We start from the raw sequence: 16248 nt of genomic DNA, 5'->3' as shown, positions 1-16248 counted from the left end.
GACAAGAGTCCAGCCACCTTCCTCACCTGTCCAGCATTCACTCACCACGTTCTTCATCTTGGGCAGGCGTCTCTGCCAGCAGTTGTAGATGAGCCCCAGCACAATGATGATGGCGCAGATGGAGCCGATAATCACCAGTACCACAAAGAGTTTCCCGTAATCGCTGCGTGTCTGGTTGGGGTGCGACTGGCAGCTTGTTGTGGTTGAGTAATTCTGGATGCCGATCTGGAAGGAAGAAAGGGGTATGCTAAATCCCCTGGCCTGCAGACAGGTGGGATCCGGGTCAGAATTTGCAGGAGCATCACTGTGGGCAGAGGAACTAAAAGCCAGGGGTGGGCAGTCAGGATGTTCACTGTCTGACAGGACTAGAAGGCACATGACTAAATTTAACACCATCTTCCATGAAAGCTGATATGTCAGCAAATGACAGTAGGCACAATCTTACCTTGATCACCTGCACAAGGACCAGACCAATGTGCAAGACAAGGAGGATTTAATGAGAGAAACCACCCAACAGTACCCAAAACAAACCATGGACCATTGATGGGTGCTGAGGCTTTGGTGACTGAGAATGAAACCATAATAAACAGGTTTCTATTAAAGCTTTGGTCCTAAGAGTGTACAGTGGTCTTTCAAATGTCTTGAAAGCAGACAGCTGCCTGCTGATTCCAAAAGCTGCCTTAGAAATGGGTCCCCTGTGGTTGTCAGCAAACAGAGCTGGTTGGTCCCAGTGATTCCACAGATCTCAAACAGGTTACCTATCAATTCAAAAGCAAGTATGACAGGTGTAAGAGAATATCCTTCCTCCTTCTCCCAAGCTTGTGCTAGTGCAAGGTCAGTGTTTCATTATTGATGGAGCTGGAGGCAGGTGGCGAGGCTGCTCTGGTAGGATGCATGTTAACGTAGGGTCACAGCTGCACAAAGAAGTCAAACCTTGCACTGACGCGAATCCTTCTTTCTGGACAGTTCTAGCTGCTGATACTTCAGTCACGCAATTTCTAGATGGTTGACTTTTTGCACTTTCTCTAGTGTAAGCCAATCAATACAGCATTGAGCACTTAATTCGCTTTGTCTAACTGCACCAGTTTGTTAGGTCAGGGAAAAAACAGAGAGCAGAGAATCAGGAAGGCCATAGCCCAACTCTGCTGCTGTGGTCAGCAGAGTTACTCCAGTAGTGTAAAAAACACAAGCAGAATCAGGCCCTTGGTGTCTACATATCCTGTAGGCCTAAGGAGCAAAGTCAGAGGTCATGGGACTAACTTGTGCTCATCTCTATCCTCTTCCAAGGTGTCCATGGTGAGAGGAGAGTATGTGAGGGCAAGAGGCAGCTGACAGTGGAACATGGCATCTACCACCTTTGGTCCCTGCCTGCCCTTGCACAGGCAGTTGTCTAAAGGAGTGAAATGCAGACCTGGGGATTGCAGGAAGGTGTGTGAATGTGTCCCATCTAGTATAGGCACCTCTTCCACCTCCTTCAGCAAAGCCTGAGCTACTGAGAGCAGCCAATGGATGTAAATCAGTTGTAGGGTGAGCAGGGTCAATCCTGGGGCTCTGCAGCACCCACATCGCCACAGGCAATAGCGTAGAAGGGATGAGACCAAGTAACCCAACAAAATCTATGTGCCTAAAGCAGCTTCACAATCAAGCTGGAAAAGCAAGGAGGGGATAACCCACAGCTATGCTCTTAATATGAGCAGACATTTGATGGCCTGGCAACTACCAGAGAGGGGAGAAGGGAGTTTGCCAAGTGTCTGACTCATCTGTTTGCCTGCTGTGGGTTCAGCACTCGTCTAGAATGAGATATACTCCCAGCTTTCAAACTGCTTAATTGTATAGCTAGTCTTAACAAACGGATGCAGGCGGACAGGCTCTTACCTCAGCTAAGCTCCTCTTAACATCCCCCAGTGCCATGAGAACATCTTTTGTAGGGATGACACCTGTAGAGAAGGAGAGATCAGTACTGCTCGCAGTTCAGCTTAGCTCAGACAGATAGAATCAGAGAATCATTTTGGTTGGAAAAGACCTTTAAGATCATCAAGTCCAACCATTAACTCAACACTACCAATCCACCTCTAAATCACGTCCATGAGAACCTCATCTACACATGTTTTGAACCCCTCCAGGGATGGTGACTCCACCACTGCCCTGGGCAGCCTGTTCCAATGCCTGACAGCCCTTTCCAGGAAGACATTTTTCCTAATATCAAATCTAAACCTCCCCTGGCACAACTTGAGGCCATTTCCTCTTGTCCTCTCACAAGGGGCAAAGTGCAGAAGACGGAGCTTTGCGCAAGTGGTGAAGGACAAGCTAGAAGGAAGACATGAAGAAAAAGATTGTCCTCAGCCCTCCTCCATCCCCCAAGTCCAGTTTAACACTGGGAGCTGGTGGGATTGCAATGGACTGGAAAGCAGAAGCTTCTTCCAACATGGTTGAGCACCTCCATTTGAGAGCACCTTAAACACACCCTCCCCCATCATGAGAAGGCTCCTTCTCCCAGCACATACCCTGTTCCCCTGCCAGTGTCATTAGCAAGTGCTTGTCGTTCTCATTGGGTTTGCTCAGAGAGATCAGCCAGCGGTCCTGCAGCCCGTCCGCCTGTCTGGAGAAGGCATCTTCCACCAGTGCCAACAGCTGGGGACCCCTCTCCAGCCGAAACTCCTCCTGCCACCGGAAAGGGACCTTGGTGAGTGCATGGAGAGAACACGGCAGATGTAGCACAGAGACCCCTGAACCAGCTGTGCCCACAAGCCAGCAATGCTAAACCTGGTGCAACGCCCCCCCATGCCCCAGGCTGGACCCACACACATCTCCTGACACACCAGCCCAAGATATGAGGAAGAAATTTTTTACTGAGGGTGGTGAGAGCCTGGCCCAGGTTGGGCAGAGAGGTGGTGGATGAACCATCCCTGGAGACATCCCAGGCCAGGCTGGACAGGGCTCTGAGCAACCTGAGCTGGTGAAGATGTCCCTGCTCATGGCAGGGGGGGCACTGGATGAACTCTGAAGGTCCCTTACAACCCCAACTATTTTGTGATCCTGTGATTCTACAACCCTCCTCCTGGGTCCCTATGGTCACCATACACCCCGGACCGTGCCAGGTCCAGCTGCCCCATCGCACAGGGATCCTGCAGTGATGTTATCGGGCGAGACAAGGAGGAGGCAGCCGGGCTCCCCGCAGCCAGCACAGGGTCAGCGGGTGCCGCTCAGCCTGACGAGCTCCAGCCATCCCTTGGCGGGCTACTCTGCCGCTTCCTCACTCCTGTGTTTCTATTCTTATCTCCGGTTGCCATGCCAACCTGAAGGCCACACAGATGATTAATAAAATGGAGAGCTCTTGTTGCCATGGCGATTTGAAGCACTCAGGGCAGGCACAGGCCTGTGCCGAAAATGGCCTAATTGGAAAAGACACCGATGACTGGGGCCTGGATCACAAGGGCCCAGCGGTGTCTGGTCTCATCAGGTCAGGGTTTTGGCACGAAGGCAGCAGGGACAGCGAGGAGCCCGCGGCTCCGTTTTGGGGATGCAGAGCAAGGGGGAGCAGGAGGAGGAGAGGGAGAGATGTTTCTAGCGATGGGGAAAGCAGAGGTTGCAGAGCACTGATAAATTCTACCTAGTGGGGAAAAAGGGGCTGAGAAGGAGGCCTGAACGCACATCAGGTCACCTCCTGAGGTGCAGCCAGGTCAGATCCCACTGTCATCACCTGGGCAAAATTCCCCGGTATAATGAATGAGAGATGTGCCCAGAGAAAGACTGAAGTGACTGCTTTGCCCATAGCCCATTAGGAAGATAAATGGGCTGCCAGTTTAACCCAGCAATACAGACACCATCCCTGCAGCAGGGAGAAGCCTGGCACTATGAAAAATACTAAAACTTAAGCTGCAGCCCTCTGGAATGGACTAAATACCCTCTGTGTCCCTCAGCTTTTAGGTTGGAGTTGGCACCACACCAGGTCATCAAAACATAAGAAATATGTGAGGAATTCCCATTTACACTAATTTAAACTACAGAACTTGCAATGCAGGTTGTCCCTCGCAACCCTGGGAATCCAAACAGCACAGGGCTCGGATACAGAAATCAGAAAACAGGGACGGGCAGAGGGTGGGTGAGTTATCCAAACCGAGCCCATTACCATGGGTAGGAAACAAAGTGCGGCAACACCAGTGGAAAGGAGAAGAGCTTGATTCCAGCTTCAGCCATGCAAGGTGGCAATGGGAGGCAGGGAACGAAGCGATGTTCATGTTAAATATGTATGTTGACCAGTGTCCCTTTGAATAAGTGGGAGGACAGCACAAATCATTCGCTGGGAAATATGTTTTGAAACATGAAATCAAGTAGAAAAACAGTTCAGTCCTGCCTATCCCAGGGCTCTGTCTTCTTTCAGCAAAGCAGAACTGAGGATTCAACAGCAAAGACACAATTTGGTCAAGAAACATCTGCGCATCTGCTTTTCAGTTGTCGCCCTTCCAGTGGTTTAAACAACACAAGTGCAAGTGACCATAGGAAGGAAACTACTACGTGTTACAAAATTAACCAGCATTTAAACCCCACAGAGATGGGAGGAAGCGCCATGGGGACTGGGACATGGAGGCAACGGGGCAGCAGGACTCCGGTTTTCAAGGACTGATTTTCTGAGTTGCAGTTGTGAACCATTGGAGGCTTTTAAGTATCTCTGTTAAGAGCAAACTGGTTTGCCTGCATCAGGACAAAAGAGACTAACTTTTTATCTGCCCTGAAAGCTGTCAGTGTGCTTTATTGGGTATAGGAATTCCCCTGGTTTCCCTGTGCCCAAAAAGTTCACCTTGGGAAAACCAAACCAAACCAAACCATAAAAACCCACTAAAATCACAAGTCACCAGTGGTGGCAATAGGTCAGTGCCACAGAACCACCCTGCAGTAACGAAACCAGGCAGGAGCCCCAGGAAGCGAGAGGGCAGACACGCGAGGGCAGAGCAGGGGACCCCAGTGAAACATTTCAGTCTCGGGCTGTCAAGCTCGTAATCATTTCTTAGTATTATGAAAGGCACCTTGACCCCAGGCCTTTCACAATTGGTTTTAAAGTGCCCATCAGAGGTGAACAAGCCCTTTTACCAGGGATCCACACGGGGCTCTGGGCTCGTGAATTAACTGCAGCTTTATAGGGATGGATGGACAGGCACTGGATTAGCAGAGCGTGGCTGGTTAACAGACCCAGATAACACACAAGATAACAGGATGGGGAGAAGAGGCACTTAAGGAAGATTTAGTGACAGCTGCTTGACACCGAACCATTCACACTGCAAATGGGGAGTCCTTATTCCTCTGAGCCACCAGAGAAACGTGACTATATCCTGGAAGGAAGGAAAAGAAAGAGAGAGAAGGAGAATTGCCCTTCAATCCTGCCACGTTTCCTACCAGTAAGGGGTGCAATGCTAAAAGCTCCCATGTCTCCTGACAATCCAGGTACTGAGTGGCACAGACCAGCAGCCAGCAGTTAGTCAAAAACGGGACTGACATGTGCTAGACTTTGAGCAAAATCATCTCTCCCCTCCCACACTTTCCCCATTTGGAGAACAGGAATATTTCTGTCCTCCTCCCCTTCTCTCCACAGCCTCTACAGGGACTTTGAGATTTAGTGCTTTTACCCTGTTCTGTAGTGAAAGCAGACAGCAGGAGCTGTGTCTGCCTCCACATCTCTAAGCACTATTCTCCACATGCCATCAAATCTCTTTGGGCTGACTTACACAGTCAACGTTATCCGACATATTCAGGATGATGTAGTTTTTCCCCGCAAGGTTGCTCCAGTCTTTGCAGATCACCTGGAGAGACGAGACATAAAGACAGCTGGGTTTGGGTAGCAGATGCAGCTCTCCTGCTGAAAGCATAATGTATACAAGGGACAGGAGCAAGGGGCTGTGCCACACTCCAGAGAAGTGCCTCTCCAAGGACATAACTGTCCTCTAAACCTCTGCATTAAGGAGGATTCACTATTTCAGTGTTTGCACATGGGGCAGGGACAAGGTGCTGTGCCAGCCTGCCAAAGCCCAGCTTACCTTCCAGCTCTATCTAGACTCCAGGAGGACTCAGGTACTCAGTGGAAAGCTCTCCAGCCTTCAGCCTCACCCCAAGTGTGAGCAGCACTTAACACAAAACTTGAAACCAAGAGCCTCTGTGGTCCTTAAGCAAACTGGGGAGCACTTTGCAGGCAGGATTGGACACACAGAGGGACTAAGTCACTTGCTCGGGCTCCTGAGTACCGTGGGCCAGAAAGCACAATTAAAAGCTTTCCCTGGTACTTTCTCAGCAGCCAGGTCCTGCTGGTTTGCTGGATTCAGGAACTGCAGCTCACCTCACACCTCCACTCTCATGGGCCCTCCTGGACCAGCATCCTCCCGGATCGCTGTGCCCCGCTCCACCTGCTCTGCATCTGGCCCCTGCAGGCAGCAGCAGCAAAAATAGCATCTCCTTCTCGCTCCCTCTCCAGAAATCCTTGGGGTCATTTTTGTCCTGACACTTCCAATAATGCAGGCAGAGGAAACAAGGAGCTTTTGCTGCTGTGTATGCCCCAGAGGGCAGGTGTTTATTAGAAGCAGGATTTTGAGCAGCAGCTCGCTGAGGAAGATGTGAGGGGGCAGGGCTTTCAGCAAGGACGACAGATATCCTTAAGAAGAGCTGTGAAATACTGTCCCCAAAATTTGGTTTTGGCTGGATGAACAGAAAAAGCTACTTCTAACACTCAGACACAGGGGGATGGCTAAACCTAAGGGGTTAAACACCCCCTTAAGAGAGAAGCACCCAAATATCTCCCCTGCAACCTCCCACTCTGCTCCCAGTGGTACCTGTGCAGAGTCCCAGGGCAGCTCTGTCGGCAGCGCGGCCACGCGGGCGTCCCCAGCCTGAGGTGACAAGCTCCTCTCTGCTGCCACCGTCTCCGTGGCTGCCTCGGTGTCATTCCAGATGGGATCCAGCGCAGGCTCGTCAGCCCTGTCCCACGGAGACGCAGAAGTCGCCCTGTGCTGCTCACTGCCAGAAAGAGTCTGGGTGTCTGAGGAGCTGTCTCCAGGAAAGGGTGTCCCCACAGGTGTTTCCACTGTCTGCTCCATTCCAGTTAGTGCTGTGGGCTCCAGCATCTCCCACCACACCGTAGTCTCCAAGACCTCCTCTCTGGCCGAATGCTCTTCCCCACCAGCCTCCACTGTGGTCTCTACAGGTTCTGCTCTTGTGGTAGTCACAGTCAGCTCCGAATCTGCTCCCTCAACAGCCCACGTGTCCCCAGCTGTCACCTCAAAGGGCTCTTCTGAAACACTGGGAGACCTTGCAGCAACAGTAGGAGAAAAAATAGAGGACATAGGCAGAAGACCCGGCCCCATGCTGCTCCCAAGGTCTGAGCCTGGAGGAACAGAGTCCTCTTCTTGCCCTCCTACGGCTGCCTCAGTCGCAACACCTGGCCTGGCAGAGGCTGTGGAAAACAGAAGGGAGGAGGAGTCCTCTTGGCCCATGGGTTCAGCAGATGTAACCTCAGGCCCGGAGGTCTGGAGACTTTCCACTCCTCCCCTGGAGTGGTCTATGGGGAGCAGCCCCTCCTCTTCCTCCAGCGTGCTGGAGAAAGGTCTGTGCAAGTCAGGCTCAACGAATTCTGCCGGCGGCTGGACAGTGGCTGTTTCCCAGTTGTCTTTCACCTGTGTCCCATTCCCTTTCAGCAGGGCCTTCTGAGATGCAGCGGGAAAGCTGTAATCTAAAAAGAGATCCAAGAGACTTCATGTCACACCCCGAGTCACCATGAGCTCTGAAAGGCAGAGCGCTGTGTCCAGGCACAGACGGGATCAAACGGCAGAGACCCTCTAAGAACAGGTAGCCTGCCACCAAAAAAAACCCAACAATCTGACAAGTGCAGTGCAGCCTTCTGCACTTCCCCAGCTCCCTTTCCCAACCCAAGGAACCCACCTTCCCTAGGGATAATTCACATGTTCATGCCCCCGACTCCCTTCTGTCTTGAAGGTTTTTTCGCAGATGTGCCAGCCAGGAGACCTGAAAAGAACAGCTTTGGTACCCGGCATCTCCGAGGTGAGGTTCTGAGTGTTAGGAATTAAGCTGGGACCCAGGGATTAATTTCACATGCGACTCAGAAAGATGCTGGTAGCTGCAGTCAGCCACACGTTAAACAAGAAATACGAGGGAAGAGACACAACAGCACAGCAAAGCAAATCCTGCTCCCTGGCACACCCAAGTAATACCACCAAATTGACCTGGGCATCTTCAGTTTGTTCAGCACTTCACAGCAAAAGTGTCATCCTACAAATATCTGCACTACGAGTTTTCTCTGTCATTAAAGAACAGTTTTGCTGCAGGGAAACAGGAGGCAAATCTGACTCCCCTTCCTCCACCTTCAGACCCTGGTGGTTCTGTGGCTCTGACCATGAATGCACGTGATGTTGCTAGAAAAATGTAAATGCTAAAGGAGAAAGATGCATCTCCCAGTCGTCAGGTCGGAGCAGGCACTGGCTTCTTCTGGAAGCCCAGGAAAAGCTGGAATGCCAAGAAAAGGAGAGTACGTGTCAGATCAGACACATTAAGCTCAGAACAGCAGCCATAAATCCACCAGCCATAAATCAACCTTCATCTTTTTTGGGAAACTGCCTATATGGAGGAACTCTGTTTCAGGAGCCTGCACCTCAGTTAACTCCCTTTCTCCCTAGACGAGCACAGCACATATGCTGAGTGAGAAAGGGAAGGAATAGGATCCCTCCACAGCCAGAAATGAGCACCCTGCCCCATCTATGGTTATTGTTATTAAGGAAGCGACTGTCTAAAACCCCCAAGCCCACACCTCTCCTGCCTGCCAAAGCAGATGCCTGAGCACAGTGGGCAGCAGCTGCCTGGACGCCTTCCAGAGCAGATCCGCACAAGGAATCTCCAGGCATCCCCGACTCCAATCCATCGCTTGCTGCTGCTGGAGCGGGCGTGAGCTCCCATGCCAGCACAGACATCCACGGCCATGGATATTCCCCAGCACCCAGGGCTGCCCATGCTGCTCCTGCACGCTCCTCCCCATCCCTCCGGAGCAAACAACACTGCTCCCTCCAACCCAAGGAGGTGCAAAGACGCTCCTGTTCGGCTGGCAAGTGGCTTCCTCAAGCCACAGCTCATCTCCTTCCTGCTGTCAGCAGCTCCATCCAGATGCTGCCCAAAGAGAAGCATGATCCAGCTGCTCACCTTCGGGGTTGTGATGTGGTGACTTGTCACCCTGTTCTGGCTGCAAACAGGCCACTGAGATCTACCGGCCACCGCAGGGAGAAGCAATGTCGGCATTGCCCCTGGGTTTTAATAGAGACCCATCCTGGCAGCCCACCTGCCACCACGAGTCCTGCCCTTTGCATCTCCCAGCAGACCCAGGTCTGGGTCACACAGACTCGTTTCCTTCACCTGGGGAGATTGTTTGCCCTGGGAGAGGTGAACGTGAGCTCCAAATCTCTGCAAGAGCTGCCATGGAGGCGATGTCCTGCTTCCTCTGAAATCAATACCGAAACTTCACTGACATCAAAAGGGCCAGGGCTCAGCACCGGGCCAAAGCACAATTCCCCTGCCAGACTTTTAATTCATTACATCTCTGCTTCTCCTTCATTCAGAAGAACCCGTCTCAGTTACTGCCCTACAGGGTTCCCTACCCTGTATTTGCCACTATGAGCTATTTAAAGCAACTGTGACAGCTCAGAAAACGGGTGACCCTCATTGTTTTTAGTACATATAACTCAACCATAAGGTCTTTATTGGATTAAACTGGAAGATCATGTTAACCAGTGATTGAATTACTGATAACTAGAAGGCACTGTAATAAAGACAAGAACATTCCTGGGCTCCCACCGCAACCAGACAGACTGATAGCGCCGTTCATGCTAAAGCACCTGCCAACTTCGGGGAGTCCAAGTTGCATTCTACTTGCTTCTTAAAACGCAGCCAGGTCTGAGGCGGTATCTGCTTGCTGCTTTGCAGCATAGAGCAGTGAGGCTTCCTGCAAAAAGGCACACTCCATCGGATTGAAACTGCAGGGGATTTCGGAGAGGCAAAATGCAATTACTGGTGCTGGAACTGAGCCAGTTGGGGCTAATAACCTCATCTTCCAGAAGCGCGAGGAGCAGTTACTATCTGCAGCTCCAAGACACACAAAAGAGGTCATGGCTAAAAGAAAGAGCCAGGGCAGCAGAATCCTTAGGTCTCATTATACTTGGAATTTGCTTCAGGTAGAGACAGGGCACCAAGTGCTACAGCTGTTCCCAAATAGCCCCACGTCTCTTTTCCTGCTCAGTGTCTGAGCTGCAACAAGGCTAAAATAAGCCACCCTCACCCAAATACCGAGTCGCTTGAGGATAGCTGCGCCAGAATAACACAGCGTGTGGAGAAACCCTCTTTGTCACAGGTCAGCTTTTGTCGAGATGGCTTGTCCCAAGATAGATCACCCAACGTGTCCGTGGACACTAAACCAGGGCATAAACAAGAAGCAACCCAGGAGCTGAGCTCAGGCAGGGGCTGCTCAGCGCTAAGCTGCTTATGGAGACAGTCTTTACCAGGTGCTTCATTTCATTAATGCTTGGGTTGAAGATGGTATTAAGAACTGCAGATTTGCTGTCAGTCTGGATGAAGAGGAAGCAGATTTCGGTAAGGCTGAGCGATGCCGGGATCTCTCCGGCCAGAAGCAAGTAATTCATCACAGAAGGAAGTGAATTGCACTATCAGAGAAGAGTTGGGGGTGGAAGATATTTTATCCCATTAGCTGGTCAGAAAACTTATTTTCCTTTGAATACAGTCCTTCTAACTGACCTGTCCTGCTACCCTTCATCTTAGCTCTCCTGGCAATCTCTTCTGCTAATTACTATGAATAATTAAAAGCTTACAATTCCCCCCCTCAAAGTACCACATGCCATCCTGGTGACTCACCAACCTATAAGACTGGATTTGATAGCTCCCTGGACAGTCATGCCTTGGTCTTCAAAGGCACAACCTTGGAGTTAAATGAGCAGATCCTGGCTGTGACAAAGCGAGCTTCATGCCAGCCCCATCATCCCACTGAAGATGTGATGGACTCCGGTCCTTGGAGTCTCAGGTGTTGGGAGGCAGAGGAGAGAGATTAAATGTTTTCATTCACCAGACATTCATGAGTCTTGCCCCAGTTTTTGGGAGCCTGCACTTGCCAGCAATTAATGATGAGGCTGCCTCAACCTAGAGCGTACACTGGAAGAGGAACATGAGTGGCGCTGTGTTCTGATTGAGTCAAAGGAGAACATTGAGGGGTGCAAGCCAGGGACCGCTCCAGGATGGATACACCACCATATAACTCTTCCACTAAAAATAGGGACTCAAAGGAACACACAGCCCTAATGACTCCCATTTTCTCCTCCTAAAGCTAGAAGAGATGTGGCATCTGTTGCCCAGGCAATGAGTGTGACAGTAGGAAACATCGGGGATTAGAAGCCTCTAGGCAAAACAAGATGGGGAAGGTGAGAAGAATGGAGAAGAGGACAAGAAGGGCCAGATGTAAGTCCCTGCAGGCCCACTCTATCTTCAGGGTTAATCTGTGGCTCAGGCTAATTTGATGCCACAGCTGAAACAAAGCGGCCAAACCCAAACTACAACCTGAAGAGCTTCTGGGTTCCCTGGAAGCCTGAAGGCAGGGGGATGCAGAAGTAACAGGTTCACAGCTTCACTGAACTGCCTCGTGGCTGAAGTACGAGCCACAGGCTGCTTCTTTCCATAAGGATACGGCACCCACGTTCCCACCAGACCTCATCCATCTCCTCCAGATGTGGCTCTGTGGGGTAGCAGCTGCACACGGGTTAGCAAGGACGCGGGCGTGCGCTTCTGTGCACACTCAGACAGAAAGACACAAATCTCAGGGCTCTTCCACAGGCTGGTGATCACTGATGTCAATATAGATTTACTGTTCCGTAGCATAAATCAGGAAAAGCACATTATTCCGGAAAAACAGAGCCCCGGGCTGAGCTGTGCTCTGCCAGTGGGAGTTTGTTCTGACTTTCTAATGGACTAACAGGTGGCCTTAGATGCCACATGTTTTCCAGAAATATGTTTAAAGGATGTTTGAGTGCACTTAAAAAAGAGCAGCAGCTGCAGATTGTTATTACTTTTCCTCTCTTGCAGCCTCAAAGTCACACAAAGGCAGAGGAGTCTCCCCGCACGGTCTTCAGGACATAAAAAAAACCAAACATGATTAATACAGCCTTGAAATCTCACAAGATCTGGCCTATCTGCGATGAGACCACCAATTCCAGGCCCAATAACTTTACACCAAACACAGAAAGAAACCAGCACACATCTCCTTTCCTAACAGTTAATTTTCTCTCTCCAGTAGCACGACAATCCTATTTCGTGCCTTGATACAGGGTCTCAAATCTGTGCCTGGGACAGAGTTATCAACTACACCAAGCTACACTTCATTGTTTTCCAGAGAGAAATCCCACATAAGGAAAACTTATACCATAAACTTTTTTTTTCTTAAACAGCAGCTGTTTGAAACTGTTTCATGGATTTATACATTGAAAATAACCCAACAGATGTCATCACACAGTTCCATGAGGTATCGTATGGCATCCCTCACACGGGCAGCCGTCAGATCCATCGGTTGTGTGCATCTCGTGCACAGGCTTTGCACGACAGGAGAAGGCTGCACAATCTAGGGATGCTATTACAATATCCTTTATTGTAAAATGACACACAGCAGGTTTCTAATTAAATTTTAAGTAGAAATGCGCTCCCAGCTCTTGAATAATTCAACCTGTTCTATTAACCAAGGTTCTGAAATGCCACTGAGACACAAGCTCTGGACGCAGCAATGGCCAGGGGCAGGGCGGAAAAAAACAGTGCTTGGAAGCACAAAAGTGATTAGCTGGGCAGTGGACAGGGCAGGGTATGCGGAAAGGACAGCTGAAAGAGCACATCTGTTCATGGAGGAAAGCACTGCAGGCAAGAACGGAAGGAGAGAAGAGCGTGTTCTGCATACAAATGGGGCCAGGCACGTGCAGGAGGCAAGGCTGGGTTCGGTACCCAGAGCATCTCGCTCTCAATGCACAAGCACACGCTGTTCTCCAAGTCACGTCCCGATCTGTGAGCACATGCAGGTGCCTGCTGGCACACAAATAAAAGCGCCGCTGAGCAGCCTGCCAGCGCCTGAGCCAGAGCACAGCCCAGGGAACATGAACCATCCGCCCTGAGCATCGCTGCGGGGGCAGCATCCGCACAGCTGCCCCTCGGCCGGGCCCACGGGCGCCCCAGGGCAGCGAGAGCATGGCCACGGGGGTTTAGCAGCAATGTTGGTGAGCCAAGGGCTCTGGAGACCTAAGCTGACAGGCCGAGAGAGCTGGAGTGTTCAGCATGGAGAAGAGAAGGCTCTGGGGAGACCTTATTGCACCTTTCAGTGCTTAAAAGGGAACGATAAGAAAGATGGGGACAGACTTTGTAGCAGGGCCTGTTGCGATAGGACAAGGTGTGATGGTTTTAAACTAAAGGAGGGAGATTCGGGTTGGACATGAGGAAGAAATTGTTGCCCTGAGGGTGGTGAGAGCCTGGCCCAGGTTGGCCAGAGAGGTGGTGGATGAACCATCCCTGGAGACATCCCAGGCCAGGCTGGACGGGGCTCTGAGCAACCTGAGCTGGTGAAGATGTCCCTGCTCATGGCAGGGGGGGCACTGGGGGAGCCAGGAAGGTCCCTTCAACCCAAACTGTTCTGTGATTCTGTTCTATGATTCCAAGCTGGGATGGCCCTTGCCCCCCGCGCAGGCTCAGCCGTAGCGCTGCAGCAGCCTCAGCTCTTTGGGAAGGTCACAGAAACAGGAATGAAGATAAAATAAGCTTTGTGCTTTCTAACTGCAGACCTGAGTCAGACCTGCTGAGAGGAAGGCAGCAGTACTGGATAAGGAGGAGGGATAAGGCTGAAGCCTGGCTCCCGGGTAACACTTAATACACACCCCACATGACACTTAAGAGCAGGAACATGTGAAATAATCTCCTAAGCTACTGCAAACACTGCAAACGCTCGTCCTCCTTCCTGCCATCCCTCTCCCTGAGAGCATCTCAAAGCCAGCGAGGGGCTCAGGAGAGACCACTGACGGGAGTCACTCATCTCAAAAAACACTCCACAGACGAAAGCAAGCTCAGATGCTAACAAAACTCATTTTGGCCACGGCTCCCCGGGGAACAGGCAGGACAGGGCAGGTGCCCAAGAGAGAAAACCCACTGCCTTCTCTTGGGCCAAATCCCCACTCAAGTCATAGGTGCGGAATCCAGGATTTGGCCCAGAGAACCCGGCTTTGACTCAGACCCAAAGATGGCCTTGATGTCTGAGACAGAGTCTTGAGAACCTTAGGTTGTGCTTAATTGACAGCAACAGAAAGAAGGGAGAGAGAAGAGAGCAGAAAAGGGGGAAGGAGAGAGAGAAAGAAGGGCATGAGGCAATGGGAAGCTAGACAGAGGCAACACTTCTCCCAGCTCATAGCAGCTCAGGAATAAATGCTCAGCTGTAACTTGGTTTCTAAAGCCTGTGCTTGCTCAAGGTTCACTGGGGACACATCAGGCACTGAGGTGAGAAAATAAAGCTGACGTTTAATCTCAAGCCCTCTTAGCGAGAGTTGTGTCAAAGCAGGAAAACAGATCCCTGCATCCTTCCTCCTCCCCGGAGTCCCTGCAGAGCGGGGAAGAAGAATGGGGTAAAAACAGCCTACCTGTTGCCGGTCCCAAGTCCAGGCTGGACTCGTTGATCTCTCCCCCATCTTCCCAGAAGTACTGTGGGGGCTGTAAGATCTTGGACTCCTCGTTCTCCTCGCTGGCAAAGCCCGATCCCGGGGCAGCGTGCAGAGAGCCGGGAGCAAGATCGGGCTCCGCGGCCTCCACGCTGGTTTGCTCATGGGAATTTGTGGCCTCCAGCTGGGACATCATGGCAAAGTCCAGCAGGGAAGTTGACGTGAGGCCATCGGCGGTTGGCTCCTCCGAGGAGGCGAGGCAGAGGCACAAGGTCCCTGTAAAATGACAATAAACCCACGTGAGAGATAGGACTGACACCCACCAGGCTCTTCTCCTTGCAGCCAAACCAACCTGCTGGAACACCTGCCCCTCCCATGGGTTGAGCTCTCGGCTGGGAGGAAAATCAGGGTATTTTGGGAAACATCCACAATCCCGTAGAGGAGCATCCATATCCAGGAGGAGCCATCCAGCCTGGGGCACCTCTATTAAGTGATGGTTCATTAATGGGTGCCTCGTTAATCACCCATCCTAGAGAGGATGGCTTAAGCCACAAAATTCTGGCCCTGTGAAGTCAATGAGAGTTTCCTATCTGACTGTCACCCAGGGAAGATCTCACCCTAGTGCTTCTGATCTGCAGCTATATTATATGCAGGGGGACCGATGTGAACCAAAACTATCTACATCATCAATATTAACCATATTTTAAATCAGCAGGCTGGAAAGAGGACAAGAGGAAATAGCCTCAAGTTGCACAAGGGGAGGTTTAAATTGGATATTAGGAAAAATTTATTCACCAAAAGGGCTGTGGGGCATTGGAACAGGCTGCCCAGGGCAGTGCTGGAGTCACCATCCCTGGAGGGTTGGACAGACGGACATGAGGTTCTCAGGACATGGGGCAGTGCCAGGGGTGGGGTTATGGTTGGACTCGATGATCTTGAGGGTCTCTTCTAACCAAAGTGATTCTATAATTTGAACTTAATTTTGCCTACGCATTTTTTGTTTTCCTAAGGAAGAGCTGACCGTCACAAGTAAGAATTTAAATGCACCAACAGCAAACATCCACCTAACACTAAGCAGGGAGGCAGGCTGCATTTTGCACCTCTCTTTCAACAATTATATCCTTGTTATTTCCATTTAATCTCTTATAAGGTTTGACTGACACTTCTTGATTCCTAGATGAGACTTTAATTGTGATTTGTGTCAAGGTACATTCACATGCACATCATCAAAATGCAAGAAAACAGCACCTGGAACTTGGCTTTATTCAGCTGATAAATACCATCATAAATATGGAGACATAAGGAAAAAAATGAGATTACCAAAACATGTTTTACATTTAAAACAGTTTTGTTAAGCAAGCAAAGTAACTAATTTGGGTGAACTGAACCAATTGCTTCCTAGCCCTCTGTTCTTCAGCACATAAAACAAGATCTCATCCTCTCACAGCTGATTTTTATTCACAGACTAGAAGAAAAAAGGACAAGTTATCCCGCTTTCTCAGCTCATACTCAGTTTCTCAATTCTTAA

General features: G+C 50.6%; 1 protein-coding gene across 1 annotated transcript in view; it reads right to left on the bottom strand.

Annotated features, from left to right (window-relative positions):
* Positions 1-16248, bottom strand: part of PODXL2 (podocalyxin like 2) — a 30538-nt gene that overhangs the window by 4632 nt on the left and 9658 nt on the right. Inside the window, exons 2-7 of the mRNA XM_082060012.1 lie at positions 14703-14996; positions 6816-7711; positions 5721-5795; positions 2505-2661; positions 1876-1937; positions 46-225 (exon numbers count right to left, since the gene is read on the bottom strand). Of these exons, the coding sequence (XP_081916138.1) occupies positions 46-225; positions 1876-1937; positions 2505-2661; positions 5721-5795; positions 6816-7711; positions 14703-14996 (1664 nt within the window). The remainder of the gene's footprint in view (positions 1-45; positions 226-1875; positions 1938-2504; positions 2662-5720; positions 5796-6815; positions 7712-14702; positions 14997-16248) is intronic.

Source organism: Streptopelia decaocto (assembly GCF_964273445.1).
Source record: "Streptopelia decaocto genome assembly, chromosome: 8".
Lineage (NCBI taxonomy): Eukaryota > Metazoa > Chordata > Aves > Columbiformes > Columbidae > Streptopelia > Streptopelia decaocto.
Note: the sequence above shows the minus strand (reverse complement) of the source record. Positions and strands in the feature narration are given on the sequence as shown.